Source organism: Meleagris gallopavo, chromosome 12 (genome assembly GCF_000146605.3).
Source record: "Meleagris gallopavo isolate NT-WF06-2002-E0010 breed Aviagen turkey brand Nicholas breeding stock chromosome 12, Turkey_5.1, whole genome shotgun sequence".
Lineage (NCBI taxonomy): Eukaryota > Metazoa > Chordata > Aves > Galliformes > Phasianidae > Meleagris > Meleagris gallopavo.
Window position 1 is genome coordinate 8,344,572 of NC_015022.2, and position 17,145 is coordinate 8,361,716.

The 17,145-nt window shown below is 39.1% G+C and overlaps 2 protein-coding genes across 4 annotated transcripts in view; one reads left to right on the plus strand and one right to left on the minus strand.

Annotated features, from left to right (window-relative positions):
- The first annotated feature begins 69 nt into the window (after positions 1-69).
- AP4E1 (adaptor related protein complex 4 subunit epsilon 1) lies at positions 70-9,106 on the plus strand. 3 transcript variants are annotated; one of them, XM_019619448.2, is made up of 10 exons: positions 76-471; positions 595-713; positions 2,074-2,376; positions 2,940-3,054; positions 3,900-4,035; positions 4,429-4,684; positions 5,098-5,658; positions 6,035-6,219; positions 6,632-6,799; positions 7,120-7,209. In XM_019619448.2, the coding sequence occupies exons 1-9, from the start codon at positions 393-395 to the stop codon at positions 6,795-6,797; spliced, it is 1,920 nt and encodes a 639-aa protein (XP_019474993.1). In that variant the 5' UTR covers positions 76-392; the 3' UTR covers positions 6,798-6,799; positions 7,120-7,209. The 3 variants fall into 3 exon arrangements, with proteins under 3 accessions (XP_019474994.2, XP_019474993.1, XP_003209516.2); XM_003209468.4 differs by having other exon boundaries at positions 78-471; positions 6,632-6,789; positions 7,120-9,106; XM_019619449.2 differs by lacking the exons at positions 6,632-6,799; positions 7,120-7,209 and adding an exon at positions 5,770-5,815 and having other exon boundaries at positions 70-471; positions 6,035-6,212.
- Positions 9,107-11,095: 1,989 nt separating this feature from the next.
- The window catches only part of TNFAIP8L3 (TNF alpha induced protein 8 like 3), a 41,476-nt gene continuing 35,426 nt past the window's right edge, over positions 11,096-17,145 (minus strand). The window contains exon 2 of the mRNA XM_003209469.3: positions 11,096-14,026. Coding sequence (XP_003209517.1) covers positions 13,464-14,026 — 563 coding nt within the window. The 3' untranslated portion in view covers positions 11,096-13,463. The remainder of the gene's footprint in view (positions 14,027-17,145) is intronic.

Genomic DNA, 17,145 nt, shown 5'->3' on the forward strand with positions numbered 1-17,145 from the left:
TATATGAAAACAACATTGCTTTCTTGAGTACTTAACAACAGTTGTTATTCTTTAGTAAAACAGCTGCAGAACTGCTGAAAAGAGCTGACGTATCATTTATTAAGTGAGGCTGGATGAACAGAATAAAAAGAGTACGCCAGATAGTTAGTATGGAGCCCAGTGTGAGCTTCAAGTATTGTAGAGCAGATTTCTAGATCAAATTCTTGTGAACGGGTCTCTTTCTATTGTGTGAAGCCTCATTAAAGCATTTTTTCACACTACCATTTGTTCATTCATTCACAGTTTAGAATGTAGCGATTAGCAAACTAAAAAGAAGTGAAGTTAGGCCTTAGCGCTTCATTCCTTAACGTGTGGACACGTATGCTCCTAACAACGAGTGGTTCATCCAAACCATGAATGCAGTGTTTTCAGTTGGAGGTGATGTTTTGTATCCTGATATCCCTAACAACTTTCTGAGGCTTTTGGCTGAAGGTAAATCACCACATGACTTGAAGAATTATGCACGTTATTTAATCATCTGGCTTCCTGAAAATGTGCTTTGATGTAGCAAGTGGCATTTGTGTTACAAGTGAAGTATGCTTTTTTCCTTTCCAGGATTTGATGATGGAAAAGAAGATAAACAGCTGCGGACATATGCAGTGCGGTCTTATTTAGCATTACTTGAAGAGGAAAATGTGTTCTATCCGCAGAAGTTCCTTCAAGTCATGAGTTGGGTAAGGTAGATGCATGGTCAAAATTGAATACGCAGTTGTGAGTTTAACAGCAGCATCAACCTGTCTGCGTGCTGAAAGCTTTTCCACCTCTGTCAGTTAGGCCAGTTGTGGTTGTTAAATGCAGTTTTAGCCTTGCAGGTAACTGCCCAATTACTGTGCTGGTTGTGCAGCTTTTTTAGTACCTAGTTGAGCTGTGACTACCATCCAAAGAAGAGGCTGTGGTTTAAGCAAATTGTGTTTTTATAAGGTCTTAATTACTATGTGTAGCTTTCTTTTCAAACAGCTCTTTGATTTTTGTAAAGCAAATTGGAATCTACAGAGAGAAACAAGATCATTTCAAGCATTTGCCAGGCTGGAAAAGTAATAAGTCTTGTTGAAGCACTTTGGAGGTAGTTTAATTGTGTAGTTTTGATAGAGCAGTCTTCCAGCAGTAATGCTGGGAATGCCTTCTTGATATGCAGTTGGATGTTCAGATTATTTTTCTGACATTACTACAAGCAGTCATGACCTTCATACAGCATCAGTCAAACCAGCAGCATTTTGGAGCAGTTGGAGCCAGCACAGTGGTGCTGACTATTGTACCAGTTACTAGTTGGCTGGTCAGTGTTAACAGCTTTAAACTGAAAAAATTAAAAAAGTTGGAGCTCAAATCCAGTAGAGAGATGTTACTCATACAGGATCTCTTCATTTTATTTGCATAGAAGGTCCTTTTAAGATCTTAGTTTCAGCTGGATGGAATTCTTTTCTTCAGTGTTCTGGTCTGATGCTATGTTTTAGTTCTAGGAGAAAAACAATGTTGATAACTGATGTTTGTAGCTGCTGCTAAGCAGTGTTGTACAGAGTCAAAGCCATTCTTAGCAAATGGCTCAGGGAGCTGAGAGGGAACAGAGTTGGGACAGCTGAATTAAACTGGGCAAAGTGGTGTTCCGTCCAATATGATACCATGCAGAAGGAATTCTGAAGGGAGTGGGAGTCCATCTCTTGTTCTCTTCCACTGCTTGATGGGCTAGCTGGGCACTGATTGAAGGGTGGTGAGCAATTACAACACGTGTTTTTTTTTGTGTGTATATGTGTTTGTCATAATAATTATCCTTTCCTCTATCTTAGTAAATAATTTCATCTCAACCCACAAGTTCTGCTTTATTTTCCAATTCTCTCTCCATCCCACTGGGAAGTTGGGGGTGAGCAAACGACTGTGGTGCTCAGCTGCCTTCCAGGTTAAAACACAACAGTTATTTGAGCATCAGTGATGGTTTGCAGAATGCATTTAATTTTGTTACTATTTGACACTACACACTAATTTTAAAACTGAAAGCACTGCTGTGTGTGACTGTGTATTTTCTCTGTTGCTTGTGCATAGGTTTTGGGGGAATATTCCAGCCTTGCTACAGATGTTGATCCAGAAATTATTTTGACAAGGCTGCACAACTTACTGAAGAAGACTTTTGTTACCTCCGAAACTAAAGCATGGATTATGGCTGCAGTCACCAAGATAGCATCGCGTGCCTCTTTTTCTAAAACAGTTGACAAGTTAATCCAGGAATTCAGTAGCTCTCTAGATACCTGCATGAGACAACATACTTTTGAATTGAAGCATTTGTGTGAAGACAAAGTATTGATGAAGGGCTTGCTTCCATTTGATGCTAGTTGTAATGACATGGTGGTAAGAAGTCTGCAGTGTGTGTTCTTGAACCTTCCTGTAGTTCTGAGAAGTTAAATATTTTGCTAAAAGCCATTTTCAGAATGAATTGTTTGATAATTCTGACTGGTGCCAGTCTTCAGTCTGCTTAAAGTGAGTTTTGAGAAACACTTTTTCAGATATGGCACATCCCTATGTTTATGATAAAGTGCCATGGTACTCGGTAAGCTGAAGTAGCTTTAACAAAACTATGGATGGTATTCTTGAGGTTTTTTTTCCTTTAGTGTTTTCATATAATTGTAGAATCCACTGCTTTGGGAAACATCCACTCTGCTTTTTTTTATATTAAAAAGTCAATATTGGAGGAGTTGATTTAAGTTACAAATCTCTAGCTCAAAATTTGTTTCGATATACTTGAAAAACAATTTCTGTATGTAAAACCATTTTAATGGATGAGAGGAATACAGCAGCTTTAGATATGGGAGACGAAAGATCCTAATCTTTCTGGTAAGACAAAATATTCTGATAATATCAGAATATATAGAAAATGTATTCGTTACTTTCTCATTTTCCTTAATTCTTTGTAGGTAGATGCTTCCTTATCTTTTCTGGATGAGTTTGTGGCTGAGGGACTTGGCCGGGGTGCAGCACCATACAAGCCCCATCACCAGAGACAAGAGGAAAAACTTTCTCAGGAAAAAGGTGACTACAGAACATCCATTTCACAGTCTAGTGAAATTTATTAATTTGAAGTTGTTTTTTTTTTTTGGTAACTAATTTTTATGTGGTGTTTGTGTTTGAATCTGAATATGACACAAGGTCTTTGAAAAACAACATCCATATTTAAAAAAAAAAAGCAAGAATGAACAAACATTTTATTAGCTCTGTCTCCTCCTGCGTCGGGAGACCTCTTCTCAGATCTCCAGCACTTCTGCCCTCCTTTTTGGGAAGAGGAAAGCATAAGACTGAGTGGAAGTGAGAAAAAGGAGCTATACCCTGTATAGCTTCAGGGCTGTAGTGGAGGTTCTGTGCTCTGCTTCTTGCCTGACAATGACTGTTTTATGTTAAAGGACTGTCCAAGACAATTTTTATTAGTTACTCAAACTACATTTTGTTTCAGAAAGCGTAGATAAGGTGAGTGGCCTGAATCCTGATTTGCCTGTCTTGTTGAAAATAAATTTGTAGCCCAAAATGTCAAGAATATTTGTAAAGCAGATGGTGGTATATGGACATGTTGCTGTGAACTCAGAATGTGTTATGTAGGTGCATGAGCAAACAGAACAGCATAGATCTGATGCAGTATTTTGCTCTGCAGATATTAAGAATTGGCAGATATTTTAGTGATACTCTATAAAGTCATTTATGCTGTTCATGTCTCATGTCTAAATGAAACTTCAGTGGAAAAATTTGTTTTTAATGAGGATAGGATCCTGACTAGGATAGCATGAGAAGTGTTGTAGTACAGCATATTGATTTCTTTTCAGAAAGAGTTCCTTCCTACTTGTTTGAGCCTTTACTGTAATTCTAAAAGACTGTCTGTATTGCAGCTCTGAATTTTGAACCTTATGGATTGTCCTTTGCTTCAAGTGTATCCTCGGCTGGTATGGCTGGTAGACAGTCCCCCACTGGCTTATCATTTGGTTCTGATACGTCTGGTAACAGTGCTGAGATGGGGCATAAAGAGTGAGTTAATTTGTTTTTAACTTATATTATTTTTAAAGAATCTGGAGTAGAATCATCTGAACATACTTAGGGACTCCTGGAAAGAAAGACTCCATATTACTTGTGTTCACTTTTAAATTGCTATTCAAATATGTTATAAAGATGACCTGGAGGCTGCAGGTATAGAGTTTGCAGTATAGCTTGAATATGTGTTTGCAGGGTGCTGTAAGGTGGTGAATAACATTATTAACACAGAACTTCCACAGATTGGAAAGCATTCCCTTGTACTCCATTATTCACTATGTAAATTAAAGTGCCAAAGTGGCAAATGATGTTTAAAGCAGAGTGTTAGCATGCTTTTATGAACACGATGTTCACATAGCTTATCTTGTTTGTTTTTTTCCCCTCTTTTAGGACAAATACTCTGAAACTGGAGGGAGTAAGGAAGCTCTGGGGCAAAGAAGGCTATCTTCCAAAAAAAGAAAGCAAAGTAGGGAGAGAAGATGAGCCACAGACTGTGTCTTGTAGCAGCTTACTAGCAGGACGGGTGGCTGAATGTCCCTTGTCACAGTCTGATCAAGTTTCCAGCCTCTCTGAGGAAGAAAAAGAAAAGCAGCAGCTAGCATCAACATTGTTTGTTGGGCTGGGATCAAACACTGGTGTCAGTCTGGTAAGTGGTTCTGTGACTTGGCAGTTAGAAGTTTGTATATAACCTTATTTACAATTAGAAATACCTACATGGAAATGGAGATCAAATGGACACTTCTAGAACTAGAAAGATGACACCAAGACATAGGAAAACTATTGGAAGTTACCACTGTAATCTGATCATTTGTTAAGCATGAAACAGATTGGATATTGATCAAGCAATTTCAAGAGTAGATCCCGTTCAGTAGAACTTCCTTCTTCTTACCTACTGTGCTTCAGCTTTTGTTACCAGTTTGTTACACTTCCATAAGAGCTGTTCTTTGATTAATTTTGTTGGTTGTTACTTGTCCTTGCTCCTTCTGTTTTGGTGTTAACATTTACAGAGCTTGTTGGTAGAAGTTCCTTCCATATTCAGTTTTCCTTCTTACTTTTCAGATGGGGAAAGTGGATTTATCTACACAGAAGTTCAAAAGAAAATCAAAGATAGATGAAGCCCAAAGTAATGAGGAGGCATTGGATATGCAAAATAGAGCTGCATCAGATTTTGGTCCCTTACTTGATACTGTACCTGTTACTAAAGAAGTCTGTGATGGAGATAAACACACAATGTTAAGAAAACCTTCCCTTTGTTCTGCAGATACTGTGGAAGAAACACTTCAGTCTGTAAAAAAGCATGGCCTGGATGACAAGCTTTCAGATAGTAGACTGTCCCCATTGTCTTTGTTTGCTGATAGTAATATTGAAATTCTTCAGCCTTCTCCAAGTTCTCAATGTGAAAATGCCAATAAAACAGTGTTGCTCCCTTCCTTAGCAGAAGAACTGGAAGAATTCCCTCACTCTGAAGTAGCAGAACTTTGTCAGAGTGATGCCTTAGCTCTCTATTTATATAAGGTGTGGAAAGATGACTCTTTGCTGCTCGTTGTATTTGTTTCAAATAAAAACACTTCTGCACTTAAGGCTGTGAATGTAGTGTTTGAAAAAGAAGAACATTTTCAGGTAAGAAACTTTCCATTATATTTCAAATTTACTTGGAAGTTCTTGTTTCATTTGCATTTTAGTTTGTCATATTTAGTTCAATATAGTAGGCATTCTTTTTTTTTTTCTAAGCATTTCCTTCAAGCCTGTGATATGACTATTAGGCTTCTCCTAAAAGGTAATGACAAATCTCCGTACTAAACTTAAAATGTCAGTTGATATGTAAATGTAACATCTCATTTTTCTTATTCATCTTCATTTGATTTCCTGCTGCTTGCCTCTGTAAGAAATATGTATGAATTTTCATTTCTGAATTCACTTTATTCCTTTAGTTTGAAAGAGAATGCAAGTCTGATCAGTGATACTAAGATACTGTTTCTTTTAAAAAATGATGCAGATTTTGGAGAGCCCTGCCTGTCAGTTTTCTGTGATTGAATCTCAGAGCATGGAATGTTGTCAGAGAGGTGTGTGGATGGACAAAGTCTGTACACAGGGAGTTATTTCTGGCTTTGTTAATTACCAATCAGAAATTGAAACTCACCTTGAATTTTCAATACCTTTATCATTGCTGGATTTCATCAGGTAAGCAAAACTGCAGTTTTAAAGATGTGTATATTCAATTGAATACAAGACAGTGCAGGATTGTCTTAAGTATTGATTATGAAAGCACAAGGCTTCATCTTGAGTTGACTGGTTTTAATGTAATTGGACTTACTTTTAATAATAGTAATTTGTTAATTTCATGACTTAAAAAACAAACAACAAAACTAGGGAGATCTTTTGCATAAATAGAATCTGTATTTTAATTTAGAAACCCAAAGCAAGATGCAGAAACTTTCAAATGATAAGTTGTGAAGAGCAGGGGTTTACTTAAACTACTCTGCACTAGTATGATGCTTGCTGTATTCAGAAAGTTTTGTATATAGAATCTCTTCTAGGAGACCAGATTCTGATTAATGTATCTTATCTTACTGTGATCTGTGGTGAACTTTAGGCCAATGGAAATGACTACAGAAGACTTTGGGAAGCTGTGGTTGTCTCTTTCCAATGATGTGAAACAGAATATTAAAATGCCATCTTCTCAGGATTCCTTCTCAGCAGCTCTGAGTGTACTGCATCAAAAGCTGAAACTCCACATTGTTGATATTATAGGTGAGTGAAGGTATGCTGTAAGATTGCTTACTAACTTATTTTTCTAGAGAAATAAATACGTGGAAACAGGTACCTTACACTTCAAAACTGAACATCTGGGAGCATGGTAAACACAGGGACATATAAGGATTTTATTGGCCTTACTCGGCTCTGTGCAAAGGTTGCTGTACAACAAACAGTACGTTTTATAAGGGGGCAAACTTGTAAGCATACCGAAGGAAAGGATATAAATGTTTGTGGGGAAAAAAATCAGAGGTTTGTGAATGATACTATAGCTTTATCTAATTGTTACTTCACTTCTTTTTTTCCTGTGGCTTCTGTTATTTTAAGGTAATGAGGGAATACTGGCATGCCAGCTGCTTCCATCTGTGCCATGTCTGCTGCACTGTCGTACTCACTCAGGGATGCTGGCTTTGTGGTTCAGATCACCTTGTTCTGCCCTTCCAGATGGTTTGCTCTATCAGTGTCAAAAGGTGATGGAAGAATCCTGATAACTACAGTACCTGCCTTAATCTATTTGGGGTGTGAAAAGGAAGTGAAAGATTTATAGAGTTACACTGGTAATTACCAAAGTGAATTTAAAGTATGCTTCTCAGAAGTATTCACAACTTTCTTCCAACTGGCACTAGTCTTGGACTTGAGAGGGAAGGACGACTTAAAATATGCCTGCAAAAACATGCTCAGGACTGTACAGTGACTACCAAATAATCCATAAAGTACTGTTATCTGTTCAAGTGAAATGTATATTTCTTCTGTTGTAAATGACTGAAAGTACTTATTTTCATTATGCAGCTTTTGTAGGTGTCAGCAGTCATTCTTCGTAGCGATTACCTAAATCTGATTTTAAAGCAAACAGATCTCTTTTATGCACTCAAACTTGAACACTTGCCAGGTTCATTTGATGATCTCAAATTTTTCTAAAATTGTTTTTTAAACACTGCTGGTGGCAACGAGACCCACATTAGTGGTTGTATAGAATAACCTATGTAGCAACAAGATTTATTAAGTATTTTAAAAATGAAAGTTTTTAACGAGTATGCACCTGCCATGATCTTGGCTTAGCACTGAAGTATGTAAGTGGTAACATCTTAGTAGGATCTTGGTAGGAGACAGGCATGTGAAATTGAAAGCATCTTATGGGATGGGATCTAAGACTCTTCAGGTTACTTCCTGTCTGCAGTTCTTTGTTCATGTTTCAGTCCAGTTCCCTTCCCTTAGGGGTCAGCAGCACTCCCAGTGTTTGAGCCACGTCTGAGATGTTTCATGTGGATCAAGTCTGAGATCATGGAGGTGCCTTTCAGACACCTTATATTTAATCTGGCTAGATTCTCTGTCTAAGAAAATTCATGTGATGAAAGCTTCATTTACATTTTCTAATTATGAATAGCTTGAATATGACAGATGTGGCTGTACTGTGTGTGCATGCCCAGGAGCTGCAGTAAGGCATATGAGCTCTGAGTTGGTCCAGTGTTTATGATGAATGTGTTTGGATTGTCTCTTCTTCCGGTAATAACTTCACAGCCTTGAAAACCCAACATTCTCAATTTAGACAATATATGAAATCTTTAATACTTTAAAAATTATATATATTCCTGTGGTTTTATTTAAGAACATGAAAATTGTCCAGATGGTTCAGACGTAGTGTAAATGATGTCTATGGTAGGATTCTCTTTTTCATGAATGTTAATATGAAATTGAATATTAACAAGGAAGTTTTAACTTTTAGTTCTGTTGATTCTTACCCAATAAGCACTGGTTGGAGAGGAAAATAAAGCACTGTTTGCTGTGTTTTGGTAAATGTTTGTGAAATCACCATAACAATGTTAATGTGCTAATAGTTTTTTTTTAAGTCATGTTGCTTGTATTGTCACAAGCGAAGCTCCTTTCCTTTTCTATTGCTGTTTCAGTACCTTGTTGAGCAATTTAAGTGCACTGAACCTGTAAATATATTTAATGTTCTGCATACTTTAATGTTTACTTGTCACTTCAAGAAAGTTTATATAGATGAACATGGATTGATAGTGGGATAATCTCCAGCAAATGATTTTTCTGCTGGTAAATCTGACTTCTGTTATGCTGTTGGACTTTTCTAATTATGTGAAGTGTAATGAAAGTATGTTTTTGGCCTATGCATTTAAGCCATTTCAGCATTTCAGTTGTTTGCTCTAGTGTTTAAAAAAGAGAAAAAGCAATGCCTTCTATAACTCGTGTAAATGCTCCCTGACCTTTTCCACTGTATGATAATGTATGGTAAGCTATAAATACGCAGTTCGAAGAGAATTATGCTTATATCACATAAAGGGTTTTGCAGAATTTGTACGTATTAGTCTTTATTTCCAGAATGCCCAGCTAATAATTCTCTTAATCCCTCACAGTCTTTACGTTTCTTGTAGTTTAATTAAGGAGTAATCAGTTTGTTTGGTGCCCTGCAAATACCACCAGAATGCAGCAGTGTGAAGCCTTGTTCATAGCTGAAGTGGTATTTTCTGGTCTTAACCTTCACCCCCAGTGCATGACTTGGCAAAGCAGTGATGCAGTCCAATTCTGGTCTGGAATTTAATGACGGTAGGTGTGAAAAATGCAGGGATTTTTTACTTAGGGATTGTGTGTGACTTGGTTTCCTTTCTTTGTGACTTAATGGATCTTGAAGGATTAATGTGATTTCTGGGAAAGTGAAATAAGATGTGTAGAAGTGGGCTAGAAGGAACTGAGCGTGTGATCTAATTAGCATGAAGAATTTTACTTTCAAGGACAACAGGTGGATGCTCTGAGTGTATTGACTTTCTGAACAGGTGGATGAACAGCATTTTGGAGAACCTGAGGTACCAGGGGGCTTCACTGTTTCACTGTGGCGTGCTGCAGGCATCTTAGCGTTCAGGGCATATTTGGAGTTGGCAGAGAAGTTATATGGGATCTGTATTTTTATCAGCTTCTCCTGTTCCCAAAGTATTTTCAGGTATTTTTAATGAAAGAGCCAAAATTGGTAAAAGTACTTTGTACTTTTCCCTGCCCCTCCTTAGCCTGGGAGGAACTTGGATAAATTTGTGTAATGAATAGCACTGTCTTCAGGGCCTTCTGTATCTGCAAATAGCTTGGAAATGATATTGCCTGATGTTTTTTACATATTGGGAAGATAAAAATCTCCTAGTGAGTGCTGTCTGTCCCACCATCCAGCCCTCAGGCTATATTATTTGTGTGATAAGAAGGTGTCTTTTTCTGGATCTAAGGTGTGTATCATAGCAGGTAAAAATAGAAGTAGGCCTGCTTAAGTCATGCAGGTAAGGCTTGCTTTTGCAGTTCTGTTTCTGTGGGAAGAGGAAGTTGTCTTTTCCCTTTTGGTCTTTTCAGGGTCAGTCATTTATATGCCTTTCTATGAGAATGTTTCTTCAACACAAATAAGATTACTTGTTCAGTGCAATGTACTGTTCTGTGGTACATCTGCAACTTCATTAGGATGCCAAATGCAGTCACTCTTAAGGATTTCTTCAGTATTAACGTTTCTGTGTTATAAAATTGGCAGTGGTGAAGCAGAGAATATCAAGTCCTGCCATGGTATGACTAATAAAATTAACCTAAGAGCAGTGTTTTACTGGAAGTGTGACTTAAAGTACCACTTACTGAGATTTCCATAAACGTTTCTCCATTTGTGCCAGTTAGCTTGCAAGTCCTGAACTGCTGACAATGCATTTTTTGGGGGGGGAGGGGGGGAATAAGGAAAGAAGAATATATCTAGCTTTCTGTTGTTAAAGAATTCAGGTAAGTTCTTACATCTACATGTTCAGAGTTGGGATTTGAATTGTGCCAGGAATGTCTTCTAACTTAAATCACACGTAGCTAAATAGGAACTAAATCAAATAATGAAATAGTTGCAAGACATACTTGCTAAAGAGCTAGGTCTTAGGCATGTTACAGCTGCTCTGGCCCTTGCACAGAGGTACCTTCTTGGCACCATTCAGGCTCTGCCTGAGGAGAGGCCAGGCCCTGAAGGCAGGTCCTCCATGTGGTTTACAGGGAGGTTCTTAGGCTGAAAGCTCCTGAACCATACTGCAGAACGGATGGAGCAGTGGTCATTGTTTGCTCAAATGCTAATGATGTAAAAGTATGAAAAATGGGGATTTCCTTTGTTGCTGCTTTCCGGTTTCCTTTTAAACACCTAATTTGTCCATGTACCTTCCTACATTCACAAAATGTGGTCAAGAGTTGCAAACATGGAAGATGACAAGATTAAACCAATTCCTTCCTCTTACTGTTTAATTTCAATTTACTTTCGGTAGGAGAATAAAGAAATCAAATGAAAGAAAAAAAGGACAGTAATCACACATTTTTAATCCACACATATGATAATACATCATATATTTAAGATGACCATTGCCAGTATTTAGCAATGTTGTTACATACCAAGCTACTAGTACAAAAGTAAACAATGAATATACTGGATATGCAAGTATGATAAATACTCAAAAACATCTTAAGGCTACTCTGATTTATAAATAACTTGACAGGTGTTCAGCTGGCTCGTCTAAAATATCAGAATCTGGAATATTGGCACTTGCAACACACAAAAATAAAGTCACGTATACAGGATATCCCTTTTGTTTTGGACATCTTCAGTGTTGAATAATCTTTTGCTCTGGCTTAAAAAAAAATATCCAAACAACCAAACTTACATATTTGCTACAGGAGAAACAAACACACAGATGTGACCTGTGCACTGGAACAGGAGTGTTGGATATAATAACTATGGTTCAAAAGCATTGGTTGACAGGTACGTGCTCTGAGAAAGAAAGCAGCTAATGGTGTGTGTAAATATGACTCTGCGAATGTTGAAACTTGCAACCTTGTAAGGCAAATCTTAATAGACTTCCAGTCCCAAAAGTTCATTTCTCATTCCCATGCTAAGCTGTCAAGGAATAGTCTATATTCACTGCTACTGAATATACTCTTTATGGTTGAAGGAAACACAATGGAGAATTACATTGTTATCAAACTGCTCTAGTAATGTTTCGTGCTGCCATTTTCACTTGCTTCAAAATGCATTCTTTTGGGAATGGATCTTCTAGCACAACTGCAGAGAATACATAGTCTAGGTGTGTGTATTCTCAGCTGTATGAAGGGAAGTACAATAGTTAGAGTGAGAAAAGGCAGAAGAATAAGAACAGAATTTACCTCTGTATTTAAGATCTTAAATGGGAAAACAATTTTTTTGTTGTCGTGAAGTAATAGGTGACAGTGCTTCGAAGTTCTCCTTAGAAAGGGATGGCTTTCAAATATATGGGATTGTCTGCTGTGCCACGAGAATGGAGAAGCCCTGTGACGCTGAATGTCTTGGCAGACTGAGGTGAGTCTGAGAGAAAAGAGGCAGGGGGCAAGGAGAAATTTCTGCACATGCTTCCTTTATGTAGGGTCAGCCAGCATCAACCCAGCTGTAAGATTCTGCAAGCAGCAAGCTGGCTTATCTGCTCTGGTTCTCCTCCTTAATGACAGTAAAACTTGACAGGAACCAGTATTTCTTTGCAAACCATCTTTTGTTTCAGGACATCAGTGTATTTTGCTTAAAAACAAAAAGCAGAACACTCTGAACCAATGGGTTGTTTACGAAGCTCACCAGAGTCAGTAGCATTCTCTTCAAAGGGCTGCGGATATACTGCACTCAGATGGCACTGTGAGCAAAGCAGATGGGATTCTTTTTTTGTCATTGTTGGCACAAATTAATACTATGGACACACTAAAATGGAGCTTTACTGAGGCTGAATGTTATCTATTGAGGATATGAGATGTTAATGTTGCTTTGTACAGCAAGTGGTTACTTGTGTTCCTCTTCAAAAGTGCAAAATGTTCACAAAGAATATTTTGCTCTGACAGAACAGTGTGAATGCAAAGAGCAGCATAATCTCCAGCCCAAACTCATCCAATGTTATCAAATACGCAGCACCTGAGACTGGGAGAACTAAGGAACTACTTTATATGTTTTTTTCTTGATTGCCTTTGAGCTTCAGTCGCTGAGCTGTTCTTCAAAATTCAAATGAAACTTTTTGAGTATAAGCCAAAAATTTCTAATGGAAATATTGTTTCATAGAGCAGCTCTTTAAATTTTATTCCAATTTACTTGTTTGTATTATTTTTTATCCCTAAATAGACTTAAATACCATGTGAATTCAGAGATGCAGTCTCACACTGATTTCTGATCATTTTAGAAGAAAAGAGCTTAATGCATCACAGCCTTACCTTCTGTCTAAGCATTTTCACTTGCTGTTGGAAAGTACGTACGTACACACCAAGGGCAGCCCAGGTAAATTCCATGCATTGCTCTTTTGCCATCACCTATTTTAACACAGCCATGCGTTTGAGCTTACTTTCTTTTCACGTGTTCAGCCTTGACCACAAAGCTAATAAGATCATGATGTACAGCAATCTATTTCTGAACAATATATCAGCAGTTTTTTTCATGCCACACCTTGGAAAAGACTCAGTTATCTGTGAACAAAACATTAAAACTGATAGCTTTCTGGTTTAGATTTTTCCCTTCATCGTGTGCCAAGTGAGCACTTTCTAGCTCCTGCTGGAGACTGCAGTAAGAAGAGCAGGAAGGATGCTCTCATGCTCACAGTGGCTTATGAAGGGTGGCCAGTTCTAGTCAGAAGTTTTTTGGCTGGTTTCTTGCTTCTCGCACAGTTTCAAAGGATCTTCTCATCAAGTAGTTTGTTGATGCCATCACAGATCTTTTTGAGGTATGGCCGACAATCCCCATCAAGACTGTACAGGGCAGTTAGAAATTCCACATCTGCAAAGTGATTGAAGACGTGGTTGATGCGCCCATGGGATTTTGGTGTCAGGTGCCGATCTACCAGTTCATGCACAAGGTCTTTACACTCATTCAGAAGTTCTGCAAGAACATTTCTGTCAAAAGTGTATTCTACCTCGTAGAAACTGACAATTGTCATGGCAGTTTGGTTCAGCTTCTTCCTGAACTTGTCTACAATTTCCATCTCTTCGTGGTTGAACTGATTATTTCGATAGAGGATCCCAATTTTTATTGCCACTTTAATCAGGTCTTTCATTATTTTATGGGCTTCCTTTTTGTTTCTGGTGTGTTCCTTTGTTACCTTGTACAGCTCATCAAAGATTTCACTGCTTGTGTCATCGATGAGCATGTTAGCCATGGTTTTGGTTGCCATTTTACTCAGGATCTTTTTCTGGGCTTGCAGTGCAAGATTCTTGGAACTGAAACAATCGGGACCTGTTTCAGGATAGCAGAAAAGAGGGGAAAATGTTAATTTTACTTGGTGAATCGTTTTTACCATCAAGTAAGAAAAAGCAGTACCCGTGTGTTTAAGTGTTAACCATGTTTCAGATCTTGCTGTCATTGAGGTTTTTTCTTACGAATGGAGGACTGGATGTCTTGGTGGGGGATACCTAGGCCAGGTCATTGCTAGCCACTGTTCACTAGCAAAGCTTTTTCTGGTCAGTAGTTCTGTGTTAAAGCTTTCTTGGCAGAGAGATCTCTTGATGTTGTGCCTATATATGTAAATAAGAAAAGCAAAATATTCACAAATATTTACTCAAACTTGAAGGAATTGTACCTCTTGCCATTGGGAGGCACTATTGCTCCACGATCAGACTAAGCACTGCCAATGAGGGCTACTACAGCAGTCATAAACGTGCATTTGTTTTGCTTCGTCTCCAGTAGCTATGCCTTTCTAATTTGCTATCGACTTGCAAAACTCTAGGACGTGATTTCTTTTGCCTCAGTACACGTGATTCCTGCTAGCTGAAAATACCTCAGCTACTTTCTGTACATTCATCAATAAATACAAATATCTTGGATTTTTCTTTTACGTGTCTGTGCAGATTTCACTCAGGACAGTACTTGAGTATGCAGTTCATTTGGAGCATGTGGTTACTGCTGTTGGACTTTATCCAATGAAGGGGAGGGGAGGACCACAAGGACGACCAGAGGGCTGGATCATCTCTCCTACAAAGACAGGCTGAGGGAGCTGGACTTATCCAGTCCAGAGAAGGATCTGGGGAGACCTGAGAGTGGCCTTCCGGTATTTAAAGGGAGCTCATAAACAGGAGGGAAATCAACTTCTGCATGCGTAGATAGTGGCTTTAAGCTAAAGGAGAGGAGATTTAGAATAGATGTTGGGGAAGTTTTTCATAGAGAGAGCGCTGAGGCTGTGGATGCCCCATCCCTACAGTTGTTCATGGCTGGGCTGGCTGGGGCTATAGGCAACCTGATCTAGTGCTGATCTAGTGGTTGGCAACCCTCCCCGTAGCAAAGGGTTGGAACTAGATGATATTTGAGGTTCCTTCTAACCTAAATCATCCTATGATAACTACTGGTAGTGATTAATTTGACCTTCCTCTGCTTTTTATCTTAAAGTTGTTTGTTTTTAATGGACTTTGTGTGGACAAAATAAAGAAAATTTAAAGATTTAATCTTAAATGGGCTCCAGTTTAGAACTATGTAGTGGGATCCCTGTTGGCTCCAAGGGCACTTTGTCATTGATGAGCATGTGTGTAGCTTGGGGACCTTAGTCTGAGGCACTTTGGCCCTTTGCCAGCTGCTGGGGAACCTAATGCTAAGAGATTAAAAAAAAAAGTTCCAGTGCTGATTTGATTTTGGAGCCCAAGTGGGTTTTTGGCTGAGCTCATTAGGCCTTTTCCAGCCATTAGCACATAAAAAGTGCCTGCAACAGCCGTGCTGTAATTCAGTTATGCAGCAGGGATCTGTCAGTGGCTGGGGGTGCAGATTATATATCTACGTACTGGCGTTCTATATGACCCTCACTCACAACTGCTGTGGTTCACCACAGCCTCTTGGTTCTTCCTACTTTGTTGCACAAGGCAACAGTAGATACGTGAATTTAAACAGACTTTGAGTCATAGAATCGTCTGAGTTGGAAGGGACCCTTAAAGACCATCTGGCTCAACTTCCCTGCAATGAACAGGGACACCTACAGCTGATAAAGCCCCTCCAGCCTGATGTGGGGTGTCTCCAGGGCTGGGGCACCCACCACCTCTCTGGGCAGCCTGTGCCACCTTCTCACCACTCTTATTGTAGAAGACTTCTTCCTTATATCCAATGTAAATCTCCACTCTCTTAGTTTGAAACCATTCCCCCTTGTCCTAGCCTCTTATCCTTCTGTTTAAATTGTTTTCCAAGTTCACTAGAATGTCACGTTGAAGTTGTCATCGTTCCTTGTGCACTATAGCTGTATTAGTGAGCTATACAAAAGAATGCCATTTAATTTCAGCTGAGCCACCACCTGGAAAACATAATTCAATGTGCTTAAAAGAATTGCCTGTCATTGGGAGAGCAAATTGTGGGCCCGGTCTGCTGACTGGAAGAAATAGAAAAACGGTGATTTAATCTAGAAATGATAAAACCAGGATGAGAGCATTCTTTCACTTTGCAATGTGTTGGAATATAAATAGTATCTGTGATGAATAATTATGTACACTTAACAAAGGAAAATGGAAGATTAATATTGGTGTCTGTTTCTGTAATAAGCGTTTGCTATTAATTAAGTGGATGCGATTGCTCAGTATCTGTTTTGATCAGAACTTGCAAATAATTGCAGGAGACTTCTGGAATATTAATTTACTTGCATTATGAACAATCTCACTGCTGCGTTGCCTCTACTGGCTGCCAGTCCAGTCATCTGTCCCTGTGCTGACAAGGACATAAAACTGTTTGAGAGTGGCCAAAGAAGAGCTATGAGAACACTGAAGGTCTGAGGGCTTGCTGTGTGAGCAGTAGCTGAGTCCCTGCGTTTGCTCAGCCCAGAGCTGACGGGAGGCCTATGGTGGCTGCAGCTCCTCACAGGGAGCGGAGGGCAATGCTGAGCTCTGCTGTCTGGGGCAGTGACAGGGCCTGAGGGAACAGTATGGAGCTGTGCCAGGGGAGGGGTGGTAGGTGGGGGTGAGGGAGGGTTGGCCACCAGAGGCCGGTGGGCATGGAACAGCTCCCCAGGGCAGTGGGCATGGCCCTGAGCTGCTGGAGCTCAAGGAGCATTTGGACGCTGCTCTTTGGACAACAAGAGGTTTGCCACATGAAATTCTGGCTCTTCTGAGGACTGCAGGTTTACAGTGGAAGTCTTCCTGCAGTACATTTCTCTTTAAACATCTTCGCCTCCTACAGCCAGTGCTTCTATTTTCTGCTTTCTTTCGCACAGCAAAACAAGTCAGAAACAGCGTTATAGATGCTATTAGCATTCAGCAACGTTACGCCAAACCTAAAAAAGAAAACCCAACCTCCCAGCACAGTGCTTTGCTAGGTAATGGTTAGTCTCTGTTATAGAAATTCAGATGTCTTAGTTTTCATTAAAGTAAGGACCATTCTGCCTCAAGTTT

What these genes read in the sequence shown, in the direction of transcription:
- AP4E1 (XM_003209468.4), top strand. Translation starts at nt 393, where the DNA reads ATGAATGCAGTGTTTTCAGTTGGAGGTGATGTTTTGTATCCTGATATC. An exon ending in TCTGAGGCTTTTGGCTGAAG is followed by an intron (nt 472 to 594) that starts GTAAATCACCAC and finishes TTTCCTTTCCAG; the next exon opens with GATTTGATGATGGAAAAGAA. An exon ending in GCTGAGATGGGGCATAAAGA is followed by an intron (nt 4,036 to 4,428) that starts GTGAGTTAATTT and finishes CCCCTCTTTTAG; the next exon opens with GACAAATACTCTGAAACTGG.